The sequence below is a fragment of the Bidens hawaiensis genome, unplaced genomic scaffold (genome assembly GCF_021521415.1).
Source record: "Bidens hawaiensis isolate Kalapana, Puna unplaced genomic scaffold, B.hawaiensis_p1.1 tig00028894_1, whole genome shotgun sequence".
Classification (NCBI taxonomy): Eukaryota; Viridiplantae; Streptophyta; class Magnoliopsida; order Asterales; family Asteraceae; genus Bidens; species Bidens hawaiensis.
Genome location: NW_027494749.1, coordinates 48,510 through 67,799, shown reverse-complemented (window position 1 = coordinate 67,799; position 19,290 = coordinate 48,510). Strand labels below are relative to the sequence as shown.

At 31.9% G+C, this 19,290-nt stretch overlaps 1 protein-coding gene across 1 annotated transcript; it reads left to right on the top strand.

Moving 5' to 3' along the window:
- The first annotated feature begins 699 nt into the window (after positions 1-699).
- On the top strand, positions 700-12,333 carry LOC143577893 (putative LRR receptor-like serine/threonine-protein kinase At1g06840). The gene is made up of 21 exons (XM_077061616.1): positions 700-829; positions 918-1,018; positions 1,773-1,923; positions 2,015-2,086; positions 2,810-2,881; positions 2,968-3,111; positions 3,239-3,310; positions 3,762-3,833; positions 3,934-4,005; positions 4,118-4,186; positions 4,448-4,516; positions 4,617-4,688; positions 4,769-4,855; positions 5,027-5,095; positions 5,417-5,931; positions 6,580-6,738; positions 6,960-7,243; positions 7,347-7,398; positions 8,046-8,296; positions 9,151-9,285; positions 11,719-12,333. The coding sequence occupies exons 1-21, from the start codon at positions 816-818 to the stop codon at positions 12,034-12,036; spliced, it is 2,850 nt and encodes a 949-aa protein (XP_076917731.1). The 5' UTR covers positions 700-815; the 3' UTR covers positions 12,037-12,333.
- Positions 12,334-19,290: the final 6,957 nt, after the last annotated feature.

The following is a 19,290-nucleotide window of genomic DNA, read 5'->3' as shown; positions in this document are numbered from 1 at the left end:
CTAAACGAGCTCTATAAATTAAGTTTGTTTAATAAGTGAGCTCGAGCTAAAGCCTTCACTTATCGAGCTCATTATTTATATTAATTAATTTAATGTACTAAATATATATACTTGTAATAATATTTATTATATATTAACTTACAATAAAAATAACTAAATATATAGGGTTTAGATCAAATACAAATGAATTTAACGTGCTAAACGTGAGAATCAAGTAGAGTAATTATATATACAAGTAAAGTAATTATGTAATTACTTACATAATTACTTTACTTGTATATATAATTACTCTACTTGATTCTCACGTTTAGCACGTTAATTTCATTTGTACGTTAACCTTCCTCGTAATATATACTCCTTCTTTTACATATAAAATTGTAATTGAAAAAACATTTGAACTAATTAATAAAGTTAAATAAATCAAACCTCATTTTAAAAAAGTCGAGTTAAAGCTTAAAGGAAAAGCTCGAAATGAGACGAGCTCAATCATGGTCTCGGTAGTTACGGATCGAGTATGAATGGTACGGCCGGTGTAGACGTGTGATTGGCCGCAGCCTTTGACTATACTATTTGAGGTTGTTCAACTTAACTTTAAGTTATCATATACAAATTATTATTAAAATTATTATTCACTTTTAATTATTATTATTATTATTATTATTATTATTATTATTATTATTATTATTATTATTATTATTATTATGTTTAGAGTGGCAAACCTGCTGTAAGATTTTGTCTTTTGACTTTCATCTCCGTGCTACGATCTTGAAAAATTCAACAACACAGCAAACCATTGATTCCGATATCATTTCAATATGATGGGATTCAGGTACTTCCAATCATGTGCTGGAATATAATATTCAACTACAGTATATTAGTGATTTTTTTTTTTAAATTTGGTTTGAATTTAATTTCAGGATGATGGGATTTAAGTACAAATCATGTGGTTGTGTTTTTGCTTTTACTGTTCATTGTTTGCTGATGCTTGCAGTTGCTAAAGTTACTGATCCTTCTGAAGGTAAACTATTTGTTTAAATGTTTCTTTTGTATATAATCGGGTTTTGGGTTGTCGTGTTTAGCCCGTTTAGTTAAACTAGTGACGAGGAGCGGAAGCAATAAAGCATAGTGAATAATTTGATAAATTTCTGAATGCTTTAAATATTATAGGGGGTTTGCTAAAATTTTGAAATTATTAAATATATGTAGAAATTAAAACTGTAAATACCCCTGTTACAACCCGTTTGACTTGTTTAGATAAATGGTTAAACGGGTTGAGTTCGGGTTACAAGATATTAAGCGAGTCTGGGGTAGGGTTGAATTATTGAACCCGAACAGGATTTGTCTAATTAAAAGGTCAACACGATCACGGTTCGTTTTAATTAAACAGGTCAAGACGAACACAACCCGTTTAATTAAACAGGTCAACCCAAACACAACACGTTTAATCAAAAAGGTTAGCCGAAACACGACCCGTTTGATTAAACAGGCCAACCCGAACACAACCCGTTTTATAACAGGTCAGTCCAAACACGACCTGTTTATTATACAGGTTAGATACTCCAACCAAAAACCTGATTACTTTCATATGCTCGGGTTATGTCATAATTTGCCACCCCTAATATATCATTAATTTTTCTAAATACATTATGTTATTACAACTTTGAACAGCATAATCATGTTCAATTTCAAGCACCATCTCCTGCACACAAAAATCACATTTTTTTTGTATCTAAACTGACTAATGTTTTTTTCTCTTCCATTTTTATATGCAGTATCTGCATTGTTGGCGGTAAGAGGTAATCTAGTTGATCCAATGAATCGTCTTAATAACTGGAATAAAGGCGATCCATGTACATCAAATTGGACTGGTGTTATATGTGTTCATAAAACCAATGTTGATAAATTCTTGCATGTTCAGGAAATGTGTGTTTTCTTCACCTTTTGTCATCTCACTTTAATGTTCTTTTTTTTATGTTTTGTAAATAAGCTTACTTTTATTACATTTTGTTTACAGACAACTACTAAACTTGAATCTTTCGGGAACTTTAGCTCCCGAACTTGGTCAATTTTCTCACCTCAGAATTTTGTAAGTCCAGTATTCGAATTTAGGGGCAATTTTGTACATATTCTTCTAAGAGCTCAAAGTTTCATAATATCAAATTAATTCTATCAAAACACTAAAAATGTCATTGTTCTGTTTATTTATTAAGTGAAACAAACTGTTAAAAGTAACTGGTTTTATTTTATTTACTATGAAATTGGTAAAAAAGACATTTGTTAGTGTTTAAAATATTATATTATATTATGAAATTTAGCAGGGTGTAAATGAGCCAAGCTGGTGGTGGGCTACTCAAGATCAGCTTGCTAGAAGCTTGAATCTATCGGGCTTGATCGAGCTCTTAGCAAACCCAAGCCCGGGCCTCACTTATCAAGCCCAAGCTAGGTCGCGTGCCTAAACAAACCAGTTACTAAATTTTGAAATATTATATTATATTATATAATGTTTTTTTAAATATGTTTATATAATAATAATTATTATTATTTCTAAATTTAGGATAAAAAGAATTAAAATAATATATATTATGTTATATATACAGATTTTAGTTATAAATTCATGAAAAATAGTTAAATATGTAGATAAATTAAATAATAAATAATAAATGAGCCGATCATGAGAGCAACTCGAGCTTAGTCGAGCTATGACTCAGCTCGTTTGGAAGAAAATTTTAAGCCCAAAAATTGAAATGTGTAGAACATATAAGTTTATTTATATGATCATTAACTCCGGTTTGTGTTTTATTATTTGAAGAGATTTCATGTGGAATAACATAACTGGCAGTATACCCAAAGAAATTGGAAATCTTTCATCATTGGTACTCTTGTAAGTAAAGTTATAACATTTAATTAACTTATATATGCTTTTATATATTTTATGGCATAGTTATCATTTAACTACAATCTCTGCAGGCTTTTAAACGGAAACCAATTGACCGGAAGTTTACCCGTTGAACTTGGATATCTTACAAACTTAGATAGATTCCAAATAGATGAGAACCAGATTTCAGGACCAATTCCCAAATCATTTTCAAATATGAGCAATATTAAACATATGTGAGTGAATTATAAAATCAGATTTTAGTTGAGTTGTTTATTTGTATAATAATGTGATTACATTACATTCTTTTTTTTATTTGTATAATAATGTGATTACATTACATTCTTTTTTTCATTTTTGCAGCCATTTCAACAATAACTCATTGACTGGTCAAATTCCTGCTGAACTGTCCAATTTATCTGCTCTGATGCATTTGTGAGTTCTTTTAGTGACTTATTTAACTGTTTTATATTTTATTGGAGATTTTTGTTTTACTAATTTATAAATAGATCGACCCGGGTTGTTATTTGTTTTTTTCTTTTATTCATTTTAAACAGATCATATGGGTAAAATAAAACTTTTAGCCAAAATGGGCCCCGCTCAAACGGGTCAAATAGATTTTGTTATTATAAGACGAATTGAACGAATGGTCCCTGTGGTTTACATGAATAAGTAATTCGTCAAAATAAGTCAGAACATGTTGAAAATTGTCAAAAGCTATTTTTAGTTCTTAACGCATTTACGGACTCGTGACTCGTTTTTTAATTGAAGATTTAGATTATTAAAGCATTAGTTATTTAGCAAAAAATAGTTGTAGACCAAAATATTGTTATCATTCAATGATTTAAATTATTATAGCATTAACTTTTTAATGTCATCTTTGTAGGCTTTTGGATAATAATAACTTAACTGGTTATCTTCCATCTGAATTTGGGAATTTTCCCGAACTGCACATACTGTAAGCTTCTTTTCTTACTTATACCAGTTTTTATACCATAATGAAATAATTAAATAAATAAATAGTAATTACTCATTTGCTTGCTAATCTTACATTACAGTCAACTTGATAACAATCACTTTTATGGTGAAATTCCTTCTTCATATGGAAATCTATCAGCATTAATGAAATTGTAAGTACTAATGATTTAATTTTTAATAAATATAATTGCCCTTTTGGTGAACCCTATTATCATTTTTTCCATGAAGAATAATTTTATAGCTAGTGTTTTTAATTTAATGCAGAAGCCTTAGAAACTGTAGTTTGCAAGGGGTTCTTCCCGATCTTAGCAGAATACCAAATCTCAGTTACATGTATGCTCATATTTAAGTTTTAAACTTTCTATATTTTTACACACACTCACAAATATATGAATATGGGGTTTAATATAAACGAGTCAACATGCGAGCCAAGAGCCGACCTTGGCTCCCAAACCGGCTCGGCTCGCTTACAAATGAGCCTAAACAAGCCCATTTTGTGCAAGCCGCGAGATTTTTGACCAGCCCATTGCATGAGACGTGCGCGTGCGTGCGTTTGTGTGTTGTTTGGCTGATTTTGGCTGCTTAATTTGACAGAGATCTTAGCAGAAATAGGCTTACCGGATCAATACCATCAAATAAGCTCTCAAATAGTATGACAACTATGTAAGTTTAATGATACTTTCCTTACATCATTATATGTTTTTCTTATTATTTATCATAGTTTAATACTTATTTATTGAATATATGTTATTACCTTGTGCAGTGATTTATCAGATAACTTGTTGAACGGATCGATTCCTGAAAGTTTTTCAAATCTTCCTCATCTTCAAAAACTGTGAGAATCTTTTTTACTTTTCATTATTTATAAAATAGTTTATAGGAAGTTAATCTATTTGCATATTTTAAATATTGCAGGTCCCTGGAGAACAATTTTCTTAGTGGTTCCATCTCAGCTAATGTATGGCAGAACAAGTCGTTTAATGCAACCTCGAGACTTCTACTGTAAGAAATATTGCATATCAAAAGTCCATTTTTCTTTATTATTAAAGTTAATATCTAAAATTTGACTCTTGAAAGTGAAAGTCAAACTCTAATTTCATTATCTATACTTCGAATATGAACTTTGTTACTCATATCTTGACTACTTTTAAAATATATCGACATTTGCTGCAGTGATTTTCGAAATAATAATCTTTCAAATGTTAGAGGAGATTTAAATCCACCTGTAAATGCTAGCCTAAGGTATGTCATCTTCTTCCTATGCTTTATTTATTTTTTCTTTTAGTATAGGTAGCAATATGCGCGGGAGGGCTGGTTGGGTAATAAGTCAAAATGTGTGCGGGTCAAACTCGACCCGGAAACACTTTTCCCTCATCTTTTAGATTTTAAACAAATAATTAATGCATTAAATACAATTATAAAACAATACTTTACAATCAAAGTTTAAATCTTGGAACAAAATACACTTTTGGAGATTTTCAACCCGTTTGATCCATCTGACCCGTTTGACTCATTTGACTCGCTCTCTTAGCTCTATTCTAATCAATTCATTATTTTTATCAGGTTACAAGGAAATCCCATTTGTCGAAATTCAAGCATACACAACAAAGATCAATTTTGTGAACCTGCCGAATATGAAGCTTTTTTACATTCAGTTTCCACCAACTCAACCGAATGTCCAGTTCAATCATGTCCCATAAACAATTACTTTGAATTTGTTCTAAATGCCCCAACCCCTTGCTTTTGTGCTTCACCTCTTAAAATCGATTACCGCCTTAAAAGTCCAAGTTTTTCTTATTTTCCACCTTATCAAGACCAATTTGAAGCTTATGTAACAGACTCTCTTGGTCTAGACTTCTATCAGTTAAAGATTGAGTCGGTTATAAGGGAAAGAGGACCTCGTTTAAGAATGTCTTTAAAACTTTTCCCGAAAGTTGGTACCGAGCGTTCGGGTGTTTTTTCTACGAGTGATGTTTTACGGATTAGAGGGATGTTTACTACATGGGTATTTCCAGGGAGTCATTTGTTTGGACCGTATGAGCTTCTAGATTTCACTCTTGTTGGACCGTACTCGCATTGTAAGAAACTGTTTTTGTATGTGTGATTAGTTTCTTGTAGAGGTTGCAAATTGGACGGTTATGCAGGTCGGGTAACGGGTCAAACTGGGTACTTTTTTGTAGGGGATGAAATGGGTTATAAGATTGGGTTGATTTGATACATATTTTGTACAAAAAGTTAATAGTATTTTTTTTTCATAAACAATCAATGTTTGAAAGATGACTATAATATTTAGTTGCCTGGTAATAGTCTATTTTTTCTATTAAAATGGTTTAAGGGATTTTATATTTGTTCTTATTAATATATGCTTTGAGTGACTTTCAACTCGTTTGACCAACTAATTTTCCTGTTAAACAAGTCCAAGTTGTCAACTCTAGTTTCTTGCTGTTTTTGTTAAGGCTAACGTTCGTGTTTTTTTCTTTTCTTTTCTTTTTTGCATAAAAAACAACGTACTTTCACTTTTGTAGTGTTTTAATCATTGTGCTTTTTTTGTATTTTAGTCACTAAAAGATGGCTTTTTGTCCCGGTTATGTCATCATGACCTAAACGGGACAAAAAGCCACTTTTAATGACTTAAATGTACAAGAAAAAGTATAATGACTAAAACATGTCAAGACTGAAAGTATTTTGACATTTTATGCAAAAAAAAAACTTTCTTGCTAATTTAGTGAACGTTGAAACACCTAGAAAAGGCATACGAAGAGGCGTGTTAATAACCATTGTAGTTGTAGCGGTTGTTTGTGCTGTATTAATTTCTTCAATATTGACCGTTTTGATCAAGAAAGGGCGTGAGAGATACAAGTACAGATTATCACGAAAAAATTTACGTAAGTTTTCAATTTGGATGTGTTTCAGAAGTGATTATTTGATATTAAATAGTTAGAATAATATATTCAGTTCTAGAGGATAGTGTTTCGTAAATTTCAATTATTTATAAAAATTAATAGATATAAAAATTTAGATCAAAACAAACAAAACAAAATGTACCCAAAATCTTTGATCTTATTATGAACAACTTCATTTGATGTTATTTATTTACACTTTGCAGTCTCAAAACTTTCCATAAATATTGATCATGTTAAAAGCTTCACTTTTCAAGAAATGGCATCTGCAACTGCGAATTTTAGCGATTCAAGTGTTGTTGGCCGAGGTGGTTATGGGAAAGTTTATAAAGGAATATTATGGAATAAAAAAATCGTAGCTATAAAACGCGCAGAAGAAGGGTCGTTGCAAGGAGAAAAGGAATTTTTAACAGAGATAGAAATTTTATCAAGATTGCATCATCGAAATCTTGTCTCTCTTGTTGGATACTGTGATGAAGAACAAGAGCAGGTATATTTTATTTTTTTGTATTTCTTGTTATTTTTATTTTGTAATTTATTTATAGCTTGGAGATGAAGTGAAACTAATGCTAGTGTTCTTGGATTTAGGGTAGATGCTGGTTTATGAGTTCATGCCCCGCGGAACATTGAGTGATTGGCTAAAAGGTTTAAAACTTTTGGGATTTAATGTTTGTGTTCTAGGTAGGGGTATAAACAAGCCGAGCCGAGCCTCAGCTTGTTTCAAGCTCTATTTTTAAAGCTCAAGCTTCGCTTATGAACAGTTTTTCAATCTCGAGCTTGGCTTGCGAATAGTTTTCAAGCTTGAGCTTGGTTCGGGCCGTTTTATATTTATTAAGTAGTTTATATACATTCTGTAATTATCTTTTTTATATTTATAACTTTTATATCTACATAATATATATATCTTTAGTTAATTTTATAGGTAGGGGTGTAAATGAGCCGGGGCCAAGTGATTTAGGCTTGAGTTCGTCTCGTTTATTATTTATTAGTTATGTTATATACATTTATAATTATTTTTTATGCATATTTATATTTATAACTTTTATATATACATAATATATATTCTTTGGTTATTTTTATCATAATTTTATATATAATAATAATTACCATCATATGTAATATATTAAATAATAAATATATAAATAATAGCCTTGTTTAGGCTAGCGAGCTCGGGCTGGACACCATTTAAGCTCGGCGATTTGAGCTTTTAGAAGCCAATCTCGAGTAGCTTACGAGCGGCTTGGCTCATTGACGAATGCTACAATTTTTACTTTTCTTGTATTCGGTGACAGCCAAATCTGGTGAAACATTGGGCTTCCGAACGAGGTTACAGGTGGCACTAGATTCAGCAAAAGGAATCCTTTATCTACACACAGAAGCCAACCCGCCAATATTTCACCGCGATATTAAATCGAGCAACATTCTTCTTGATTCCAATTTCGTCGCTAAAGTTGCTGATTTTGGACTGTCCAGGCTGGCACCAAACTTGGATGATAATGGAACCGGGCCTAATTATGTATCTACAGTTGTTAGAGGAACACCTGTAAGTCTTGTTTCAGCTGGGCAGGTTGTGTGACGGGTCAAACGGGTTCTGGTCAACATAACATCTGGTACGGGTTGGGTTGACCGGAAACAGAGTTTGTTAAAAAAAATTATCTGGTAAATGGGTTCTGGCCAAAACATGAAATTTGTTATGGGTTTGGGTCAAAACTGTTAAATTTTGTATGGGTTGGGTTGACCTGGAATGCTTTTTGCCTAGAAAGTTTTAATTTTTTTTATCAATAATTAGCGTGTGAAATGACTAATCAAACGGGCGCATGTCGAATGTGTAAGTTCTGGTACGGGTTAAGTTGATCTTAATAACTTTTTGTCCAAGAAAGTTAGGTGTTTTTTTTTTTGTAAATAGTTAAGTGTGTTTTAAATAAATTTTCAAAATCCATCTTATTACAGGTCAAAAAGGATAACTTCTGGTATGGTGTAACATGAAACACGTTTTGTCCAAAAGAATCTATTTTTTTTATTTTAAATATTTAACTAAAGTACAAAACTTATATTGTTAAAAAAATTATCTACTATATTGAATAAAACCATTTGTGGGGTTGTATGTGCTAGTAACACTTAAATTTGTTTCATGTTCTGTTTGACCCGTTGGAGAAAAACATAACCCGGGTTGACTCATTTATAAGTTACTGGCTCAGAGTTCATCTTATAAGTATTCAGTTGCGTTAAAGGACCAAACGGGTTTGGGTCAGAACCAATAAATTCTACATGGGCTGGGTTGAAATTTGCACGTGTTCCCACGTGTTTATCATGTTCCTACTATTCCATAAAATATTTTGACCTATTTTCTAATTTGTTTCGCGCCATTCTTTTATCAAATTTGATATCATATTGCAGGGTTATCTTGATCCCGAATACTTATTAACCCATAAGTTGTCAGCCAAAAGTGATGTTTATAGCCTTGGAGTTGTATTTTTGGAGATTTTGACTAGTATGAAACCAATATCACATGGCAAAAATATTGTCCGCGAGGTATGGTTTGGTTTATTTACATTTGTATCTTGAATTTCTCTAGAGGTGGCAAATTTGGCAGGTCGGGCTGTGTGACAGGTCAAAATGGATAATTTTTTTAGTAATTCTCGAATTGGGTAAGTTCGGGTTGACAAGAAACAGTTTTTGCAAAAAGGACCATAAAAAGTATTCTTTCAGTAATAATTTAAATTTATATATATGTATATATATATATATATATATAGTCTTTAGGTGACTTTGGACCTGCTTGACACATTTGGAACTTTTTTATTTTAGCTGTTTTCAATTTTATCTGTTAACCCCGTTAGGAGATAAACATAACTCGAATCAAACCATCTCTAAGTAAACTTGTCAAATTTTCCACTTTTAAATTTCACAGATTGATCAGAGAAATTTTTATAAATCAATCTGTGTTTTAATTTTTTAATGGTGTTGAACGGGTATTATTTTTTACTAGGGATGCTAAACGGGCCATGTTTGCCGATTGGCGTGTCCAACCCGAGAAGACCTGTGTGACCTGAAAGTTTTTTATTTTTGTATTTTTTTCACATATTAATTCTTTAAAATTACATTAATTTATATAAAACAATTACATTTTAATCATAAAAGTGAATTTCCTTTTTAGTTTTAAATTTTAGTTTAAGATACCCAACCAATTTAATTTATCACATAAAGCACTTTTTAAGAAATATATATAATAAAAATAAATGGGTTAAGGGTGAACCCACAAACCCATCGAGTTGATCCAAACTGTTTATACCTAATTCAAACCGTGAATTTTTTGTTAGGTTCATCTCCTGTCATAATTTCCCACCCTTATTTTTGACCATACAAGTTATATTACTTAAAAATAATCCAGCTATTTAAAATAAAATAAATGATCCAAACTGTTTTAAGAATTAAAAGTACACTTTGCAGGACTTTCAGCCCATTTGACATGTTTTCTTGTCAGCTATATTTTATTTTAGTGACAATTCTCAAAATAGTCTTCTAGAAAGAGAGAGAAATTCTAAATAATCCAAAACTTTTTCCATTCTCAAAATAGTCCTTGCAAATCTATCTCTCACGTGAAATTGGTATTCGTGACGTGAGATTTGGTTGACCAGTCACAGAGTGACACGTGTAAAGTTAAAGATAAAGTTTTAGCGAAATCTGTCTCGGCTGATATTTTTGTAGTCAAAATAGTCTTCTGAAAAACCATTGTTTTGGAATGAAAGTTGTCCGTCACGTGAGGTTTTAAACTCATCGGTTTCCGCGGTATATTGAAATTCGTCGCGTCCGACGCATTTCATTTGAATTTCGTCTTTTTTTGCATAAAAAGACGTGTTGTCAGAAAAGATAGATTTTGTTACAAAGTATGTATATTCGATAGTTTTTTTATGAAATTAATCGGTTTTTGCCTAAAAAGAATAGATGTTAGAAAAAGATAAATTTTGATATGAAACTCATGTTTTTTTGCGTTGAAATTAGAGTTGTCAGATCCGTTGAGTTTTGATATGAAACTCATCTTTTTCGATGGTTTTAATATGAAAGTTATCCTTTTTCGATGGTTTTAATATGAAGGTTTGGTGTTCGGAATAAACCGAGTCATTAACTTTTTGTTGGCCGAGGGTTTGGTCAAGTGGACAAAAGTTGACATTTTGTTGACCAACGGCTTGGTTAACTTAACACAAATTGACATTTTCTTGACGGACTGTTTGGTTATCAACGAATCCAAATTGGAGGTGTGATTGGTTGTCTGGTGGGTTGTGGGATGAGTTGTGGGATCGGTTGTCTGATGGGTTGTTGGATGATTTGGTTTCAAAGCTAAACTAACTGAGATAAAATTCAGAGCTAAATTATCGTTTGTTTTAAACTTTTTTGTAAATTAATTGTTTTTTTTTTACTTTATTGAAAATCATCGGACAAGACTATGTTCACTGAAAAAGTATCGTTTTTTTTTCCTACTTTTTTGAAATTTCACGTAGTTGACGAAAATCATTTGAAATGCGTCCGAGGAGGAATTTCAAAAAAACGCGAAAATCATCTTTTTTGAAACCTCATGTGACGGATAACTTTCATTCCAAAACAATGGTTTTTCAGAAGACTATTTTGACTACAAAAATATCGGCCAAGACAGATTTCGCTGAAACTTTATCTTTAACTTTACACGTGTCACTCTGTGACTGGTCAACCAAATCTCACGTCACGAATACCAATTTCATGTGGGAGATAGATTTGCAAGGACTATTTTTGGAAGGGAAAAAGTTTTGGACTATTTAGGATTTCTCTCTCTTCTAGAGGACTATTTTGAGAATTGTCCCTTTATTTTAACTCATATTTGTATTTGACCCTTTAGATATAAAACATAACCATAATCGACCAATAACTTTCATGGATTGTCTTTTGATCATAGACTTCTTTAAACAACAAACGTGTGTTGACTTTTTTCAGGTCAATGCAGCTCATCAAACAGGAATAATGTTCTCAATCATAGATAACAAAATGGGTTCATACCCTTCTCAGTGTGTTGAAAACTTTGTATCTTTGGCTCTTCGGTGTTGCAACGATAAGCCCGAAAAAAGGCCAAGCATGTTAGATGTGGTTCATGAGTTAGAGCAAATGCTGGAAAAGATGCCCGAAACAGGCGTTGACTTTTCAGAGTCCAAGTCAACCTCGTTCGTGGAAACATCATCGGCTTTTAATAGCTCGTCAATTGTCCAGGGAAGTGATTTCAACAGTGGGGGTAGCTCCGTAATTTATCCTCGTTGATGCGCCAAAAAGTTTTGCACCAAGTTTGACAAACTTTACAAGTACAGGGACCAGATCTGAACAAAAAAAAGTATGTTTGCATAAATTATTCACTTGTGAAAGTGTGAGCTTCACATGAGCTTTTAAGTTAACCCAGAGTTTGTATATTTGTATAGATAGGCGTGGGTATTATTTTTATTAGACATTCTAATTACATTGTATAGTTTTTGGTGAATTGTACATTTTTCATACAAAACAATTAACGATATAAAAATATGCATTTGAATTTTAATTAAATTATATATATGGTTATGTTTATTATCTGACTAAACACTGGGAAGAATATTTTGGCTCGACTATTGGAATGGTGAAAAAAGTAATATTGGTTAAGGTCTAATATGATCAAAATGTGTTTGGGTCGAGATAGGTTGTTCTAAATTGTAGTATTTTATAACGTAAACGCATATTCATTATATATATGTATTCTTACTTTTTAAGTTCACTTAAACGGGTGTTATATTTTGTTCGGCATTGTGTTATATTTTGCGATCTATTGTGTCTTTTTTTAGAGAAAATTATTGTTTGTATCCCTGTGGTTTCACGGGGAAGGCACAATGAGTCCCCAGAAGAAAATCTGAACTGGTTAGGTCCCTATGGTTTCAAAATGAATCATTAAAGTCCCTGCCACATGTGAAATTACTAGTTTACCCTTTTTTATGATCCATATGAGTCCCTGTGGTTAAGTGATTGCGCAGTTTTAATCCCTCTTTAAAAATTACCTCCAAATTACATAATTAACCTTAAAACTATAACCAATCAAGCCATAATCAACTAACCATACCATAATCAACCAAGATTAATGAGCCGAACTTTTTTTTAACAAAAATAAAAAAACAAAACTTTTTTTAACAAAAATAAACGAACTGAACTAATTTTTTTTAACAAAAATAGACGAACCATACTTTTTTTTTAACAAAAATACGAACCGAACTATTTTTTAAAAAAAAATAAACGAATCGAACTACTTTTTAATAAAAATAAACGAACCAGACTACTTTTTTAACAAAAATAAACGATCGAACTACCTTTTTAACGAAAATAAATGAACTGTTTTTTTACTAAACTAAATGAAAGTAACTACTTCTAAAGTACGAAACGAACCAAAAATACGAAACGAACCAAACTACTTTTTTTGCTTACTTTAGAAGTAGTTACTTTCATTTAATTTAGTAAAAAAACAGTTCATTTATTTTAGCTAAAAAGGTAGTTCGATCGTTTATTTTTGTTAAAAAGGTAGCCTGGTTTGTTTATTTTTATTAAAAAGTAGTTCGGTTCGTTTATTTTTTTTTAAAATAGTTCGGTTCGTATTTTTGTTAAAAAAAAGTACGGTTCGTCTATTTTTGTTAAAAAAGTAGTTCGGTTAGTTTATTTTTGTCAAAAAAGTAGTTCGGTTAGTTTATTTTTGTCAAAAAAGTAGTTCGGTTAGTTTTTTTTGTCAAAAAAGTAGTTCGGTTAGTTTATTTTTGTTCAAAAATAAGTTTGATTCGCTTTTTTTTGTTTTGTTCAAATGTAGTTGGATTCGTTTATTTTTTAAAAATGAAATGAACTAAATTGTTTGTTAAAAAAAGTGGCTCGGTTCATTTAGTTTAGTAGAAAAAAAGTAGTTCGATGTGTTTTTTTTGTTAAAAGATGAGTTTGGTTTGTATATTTTGTTAAAAAAACAAGTTTGGTTCGTTTATTTATGTTAGAAAGTTTGATTCGTTTATTTTTGTTAAAAAACAAGTTCGGGTCATTTATTTTTGTTAAAAAAAGGAGTTTGATTCGTTTATGTTTGTTAAACGAAATGAACTACTTGTTAAAAAAAGTGATTCGGTTCGTTAAGTTTGCTTAAAAAATTAGGTTGGTTCGTTTATTTTTATTAAAAAGTAGTTCGGTTCATTAATTTTTGAGAAGGTGGTTCGATTTGTTTGTTTTTGTTAAAAAATTGGTCAAGTTTATTTCTTTTTGTTAAAATGTGAAAGGGACTCAAGGTGACCAATTATGAAAGTTCAAGGACTTAGATGGACAATGTATATATATAAAAGTGAAATGTCAAATCTACCCTTGAAACTAACATAGTTAAGTAACATCAGAGACTCAAAAAGTTTATTTTTAAAACCACATGGACTCAACCAATTCAAATTTTCTTTTGGGACTCATTGTGTCTCCACCCTGAAACCACAGAGACGCAAACAGTAATTTTCTCTTTTTTTTATTTATCATTGTTTTTTTTTTTGTTTTTTTCGTCATTTTGTATTTTTTTTTCTCGACATTGTGTGGGTGTGTGGGTGTGTGTGCGTGGTTTTTTTAGCGAGAAATACGTGGGAAACTTTGTGAGATTTTTAAAAGAAAAGTGTAAAAGTAGTTTTGTACTTTTGCCTCTTATTTTATGAACCCCATAGGATACACGTTTAAAAATTGATTATGCGACATCGAATAGAATATCATGTGCTCATATGTTATATATTATATGAAGTCAAAATTTGTGTAGATAGTATATACACGTGTCATTCAAAAGGTTACGTTGATACAATTCAAAAACAAAAACAACATTACAAATCATCACTCTAATATTTTATATAAACTTATACCAAAAAGTTGCTAATTAAGAAAATATAAAATAAACTTCCCTTTTGGTTTTAAAGTTTTAATAGAGGATAGATGGTATGAAAGTGAGTTCACATGATCGATTTCACCAATAGTATCTTCTTATATCAACATCAATATTATCATGTATCTACTTATATCAACGTCAAGAGACGGGGAGACAAATTGGGTAACTGGAACATCGTTTATCTTTCTTGATACATAAAACATATAATTTAGAGGTGCACAAACCGGTTTTTTTTAAAAAACCGGTTCGGTTATTAACCGGACCGGTTTTTTTTGGCCCGGAAAAAAACCGGTTCGGTTAATAACCGGACCGGTTAATAACCGGTTTTTTTCTGTCAAAACCCTAACCGGTCTAACCGGTTAGGACCGGTTTAGAAACCGGTTTTTTTATTAACCGGTTTTTAGGTTAACCGGTTTTTTTTTTTTTTTTTAAATTTCGCGGTTTCAAATACGAATATTTGTTTTTTATATTTTGTACTTAATGAAGACCATTATTTTTCCACAGTATAAACAAACCGGTAACTACAAGGCAAACCGGTAACTACAAGGCAAAACGGACTGACCGAAGCCATTCTTTGCTTTCGTTGTTAGGGTTCTTTGCTTGGAAGATGAGTATGAGTGTGTGTTGGTGAATGTGTTTTCAACAAACCAAAGATTAAAAACACATAACTTTCATTTATAGTTTTTACATTAAAAATACAAACATTAATAAAAAAAACCGGTTTTTAACCGGTTATGGAGAAACCGGTTAACCGGTTTTTCCACAACGGTCAAAAACCGGTTTTTTTATAAACCGGTTAACCGGTTTTTCCATAACTGGTTAATAAAAAAACCGGTTTTTCCATTAACCGGTTTTGGATCTAGAACTTGTTACCGAAAGACGAACCGGCGGTTTGTAAACCGGTCAAACCGGTTTTTAAAAAACCAGTTTTCGTACAAACCAGTTTCCGGTTTAAACCGGTAAACCGGTTCCCCAACCGGTTTTTTTGGCCATCTCTAATATAATTGTGACACATTCACACTCAAATCACCAAAGTCAAGTGTTAAATGAGTCATTTTCATGTTTGATGTTTTTTAAGCAATTAATAAGTCTACTATTAAATATTTTAATACCACTTAACTATATTTTTGATTTTTTTCTAAAAAATGTTGATTTCTTATAAAAAAAATCGTAACGAAAAAATAAGGTGATTTATTACGACTTTTTTTTGGCAATTTTTTTCGCAATTTAAAATTTATTTTTCTACACTTTTACTAATTTTTTGAATTTTTTAAAATAATATTTTGCAACGTCAAACTATTTAAAAATAAAGAAAAACCTACTCACCTGTTATCTAGGTGAAGCATTTAGGATTAGAACAAAAATGAAACTTTAGTGACATGATTGAAACAAAATACTTTATGAGTGAGCTAATTGGAACAATTTTAAAACTTAGTTATTATTCTATAGAGTAATCCCTTATTTTTAAAGTCGAAACTCATCGTTTAACCAACTTTTTAGCCGTAAAACGTACATGCAAGTTCATTTAATCACCAAAATAGTTATTTTTATGTAAAATAGAAACTTTTCACTTAAAATACGGTAAGATTTTTGTAAAATTTCCATACCTTTAATTATTTATTAAAATGGCTTTAACGAGTCAAAAACCGAACTTCTAAACGTTATTAACTAACAAATAACACATAGTATGATATCAAACCATCAAGTCACGAAATATGATACATATTTATAGTAAGATAATTATATTTTTCCAGAAGTTAGATCATAGCTTCATACAAGTTCATGCATGTTACAAATATGAACTCTAATCGCACTTTTGAGTAGATCTAAGCATGTATAATCGAGCTAATCACAACAAATAGTCATGAAATCAATATCTTATCATTTTTATAGTAATACTATCAGAACTTATTGTTCAAATCATCAAGACTTTCAAATCTATACATGCATGTACCATTTAAGCTTTTTAAGCGAGTTTTTACTGAAATCTAAGCATGCAATAGCTAATAGTCATAGAAAATCAATATGCAAGACATATTTTAGCATATATCCGGTAATAATAACATATTTTTATGTTCATAACTTCAAATATCTCAGATCTATTCACGCATGAAAGAATCTATTTATAAACGAGTCTTAAACGATTAGTCGGACACATGCATACATATATTCATACACGAATCAAATCACGCACATGCATGTATCAAAATCAATCATTTTTACGTTTAGGGTCTGATTTTAGTTACTTCTTTTGAAAACCCATTGTTTTAGAATGAACAAAACTTGAATAATCGATAAAATGATAAGAGGTCAAAGTAGAAATAGGTGGATTTATACCTTTGAAAATGGAAATGAAAGATGATGAGTAATGGTGGGTTTGGTCTTGCTTGAGCTTCTTGTGGCTTGAATACCAAGAACACATTTAAATTACTTCATCTATGATTGTTTGTATGATGAAGAGATTTGCTGGAAATTCTTTGTCGGTTGAAGGCATAAATAAGGGGGAAAATTCTCAAAATAAGCGTTTATGAAAACGTTTTTCAGGTTTTAGGTGTCATTTGCAAGAAATTCCAAAAATAGGTATTTTAAACTACTCGTGACGAGTAGTTTATAATTACACACGAGTAGTTTGTAAAACCAGATAAAACTTGCCACGTGCCCTTAAATTAACTGTAACGAGCAGATTCACTAATCATTTACTTGTCACGATTAAATAAGTTTCATGTCTCGTAATCAATGCCCACGAGTAATTCATACGTCCTTTAGTCACGACGACTAGTTTACCTGGTTTACATTCCCGACACGAGTAGTTTATTAGTAGTTAACTCGCCACGACTAGTTTAACCCTACAATCTACCCGTCGCGACTAATGTAACATCGTGAAAATTTCGAGTTCAAAATGAAAATTTTCCAAAAGTTAAGGGACTGAAAATGCCAAATTCCAAACCTCAGGGTTTAAATTGAAAATTCTGATTTTCTGACCCATCGCGCTACACGATGGATCATCAGAGAAACCCATCGCGGTACGCGATTGGGCTTCTGACACGTTTTGACACGTGTGCCACGTGGCACACAGTGGCATCACTTGCTGCCACGTGTCACCACGTGGAAAAACTACTGCCACGTGTCGTCACGTGGCGCGGCGCCTGCCACGTGTCAACATGTGGCAGGTCTACGCAGTGAGTCACCAGACCTATATCGCGATACGCAATAGGTCTGTCCAGGGACCCATCGCGTACCGCGATGGGATCCAAAATGTTGTCTATAAATAGCAGGTACGGGATCTCATTCTTGGCACACCAAAATCAGTTCTCAATCCTCTCTCTAACATCTCTCTACAATACCACATCGTATACTCGATCCACCTCGATAAGCGTGCCATATTTCCTCGTAAAACGTGTCCCGAACCTTCATTTGTGTACCAACGTTTCCTCGAAGTTCGTGCCACACTCCACCCACATACGATCAAGAAGGTGTTATTGTAATGGCAAGGAGTCTCGATAGACGTGTTGACGAGTGTTGAAGTTGGCATATCAAAGTTGATCAAAGAAGTAAAGCAGCGTCGGAGTGCTGCTCAATTTCGTAGGGTTTCCAATACGCCACTAAGGTTAGGCGTAATAACGAATTCAATATAATTCAATATTATATTAAAGGCTTAAGCCCTAAGTCGAAGTTATACTCGATACCTAGATAAAAGAAATACAAATATAACAAAGAAAAGAATAAAAAAATGTTGTAATAGATAAAATATATATGTGTGTGCAAGTATATATATATATATATATATTCTTTATTATGAAATTATTATTTAAGTAATAAGAGTATTCTTAAATAATAAAAGAAAAATTACGTTTCTTAGAGAAGAAGAAACGTCGGGTTTCTATATAAACTAATGGTTTATAATTTACTTTTAAACTAAAGGTTTTCAAGTAAAAGAAAATGAACTAAAGGTTCATCGAGGTTGAGATATACAATAAGACTAAAGGTCTTAAGCCGGATCGTGTACCGACTAACAAATGTTTATACTCATACTATAGGTGCGAGATAAAGAAGGGAAAGACCCTTGGACGGTGAGTGAAGCAGATCCTAAAGCGATAAGGTGAATACGCCCCCAAACTTTTATAAACTTGTTTTCAAACGAGTCAAACATGTTATGTGAAATTGTTTACAAGGAACTACTTGTTCCTAAAACCGTTATAAATAAGGGTATAAACCTAGCCCTCAGGCTGTGGTATACGTGTGTTTGGATCCTTACATAGGTGGTACTACGCGATGAATGGACACATCGCACCACCCTTGGTCGTAGGACGCTCCCCTGCAGGGAGTACGACCGTTGTGTATATTTACGGGTACTTAACTAAGTCGAACGCTGCGGTGTTTGCTGAGGTGACCTAGAGTAGAGGCTCGAATTTATAATGTATTGATTTAACTTTGTTATTCCTAAGCCACGTTGGGCAGAGGCAGGCGTAGTCTCGAGGGGTAATAAAGTAAAAGAAAATATTTTTGCGTCAGCGTGTTCACAAGCATTCGTTGCTGACGTATTTTCTTACATTTTGCAGGTGAACAAGATTAGCGGGAAGTGTCGAAGTGCTATATTAAATCCGATGGCTCGGATCTTTTGT

Coding starts and splice junctions, on each gene's coding strand:
- LOC143577893 (XM_077061616.1), top strand. Junction 2,882..2,967: donor CTTTCATCATTGGTACTCTT/GTAAGTAAAGTT, acceptor CAATCTCTGCAG/GCTTTTAAACGGAAACCAAT. Junction 7,399..8,045: donor ATTGAGTGATTGGCTAAAAG/GTTTAAAACTTT, acceptor ATTCGGTGACAG/CCAAATCTGGTGAAACATTG.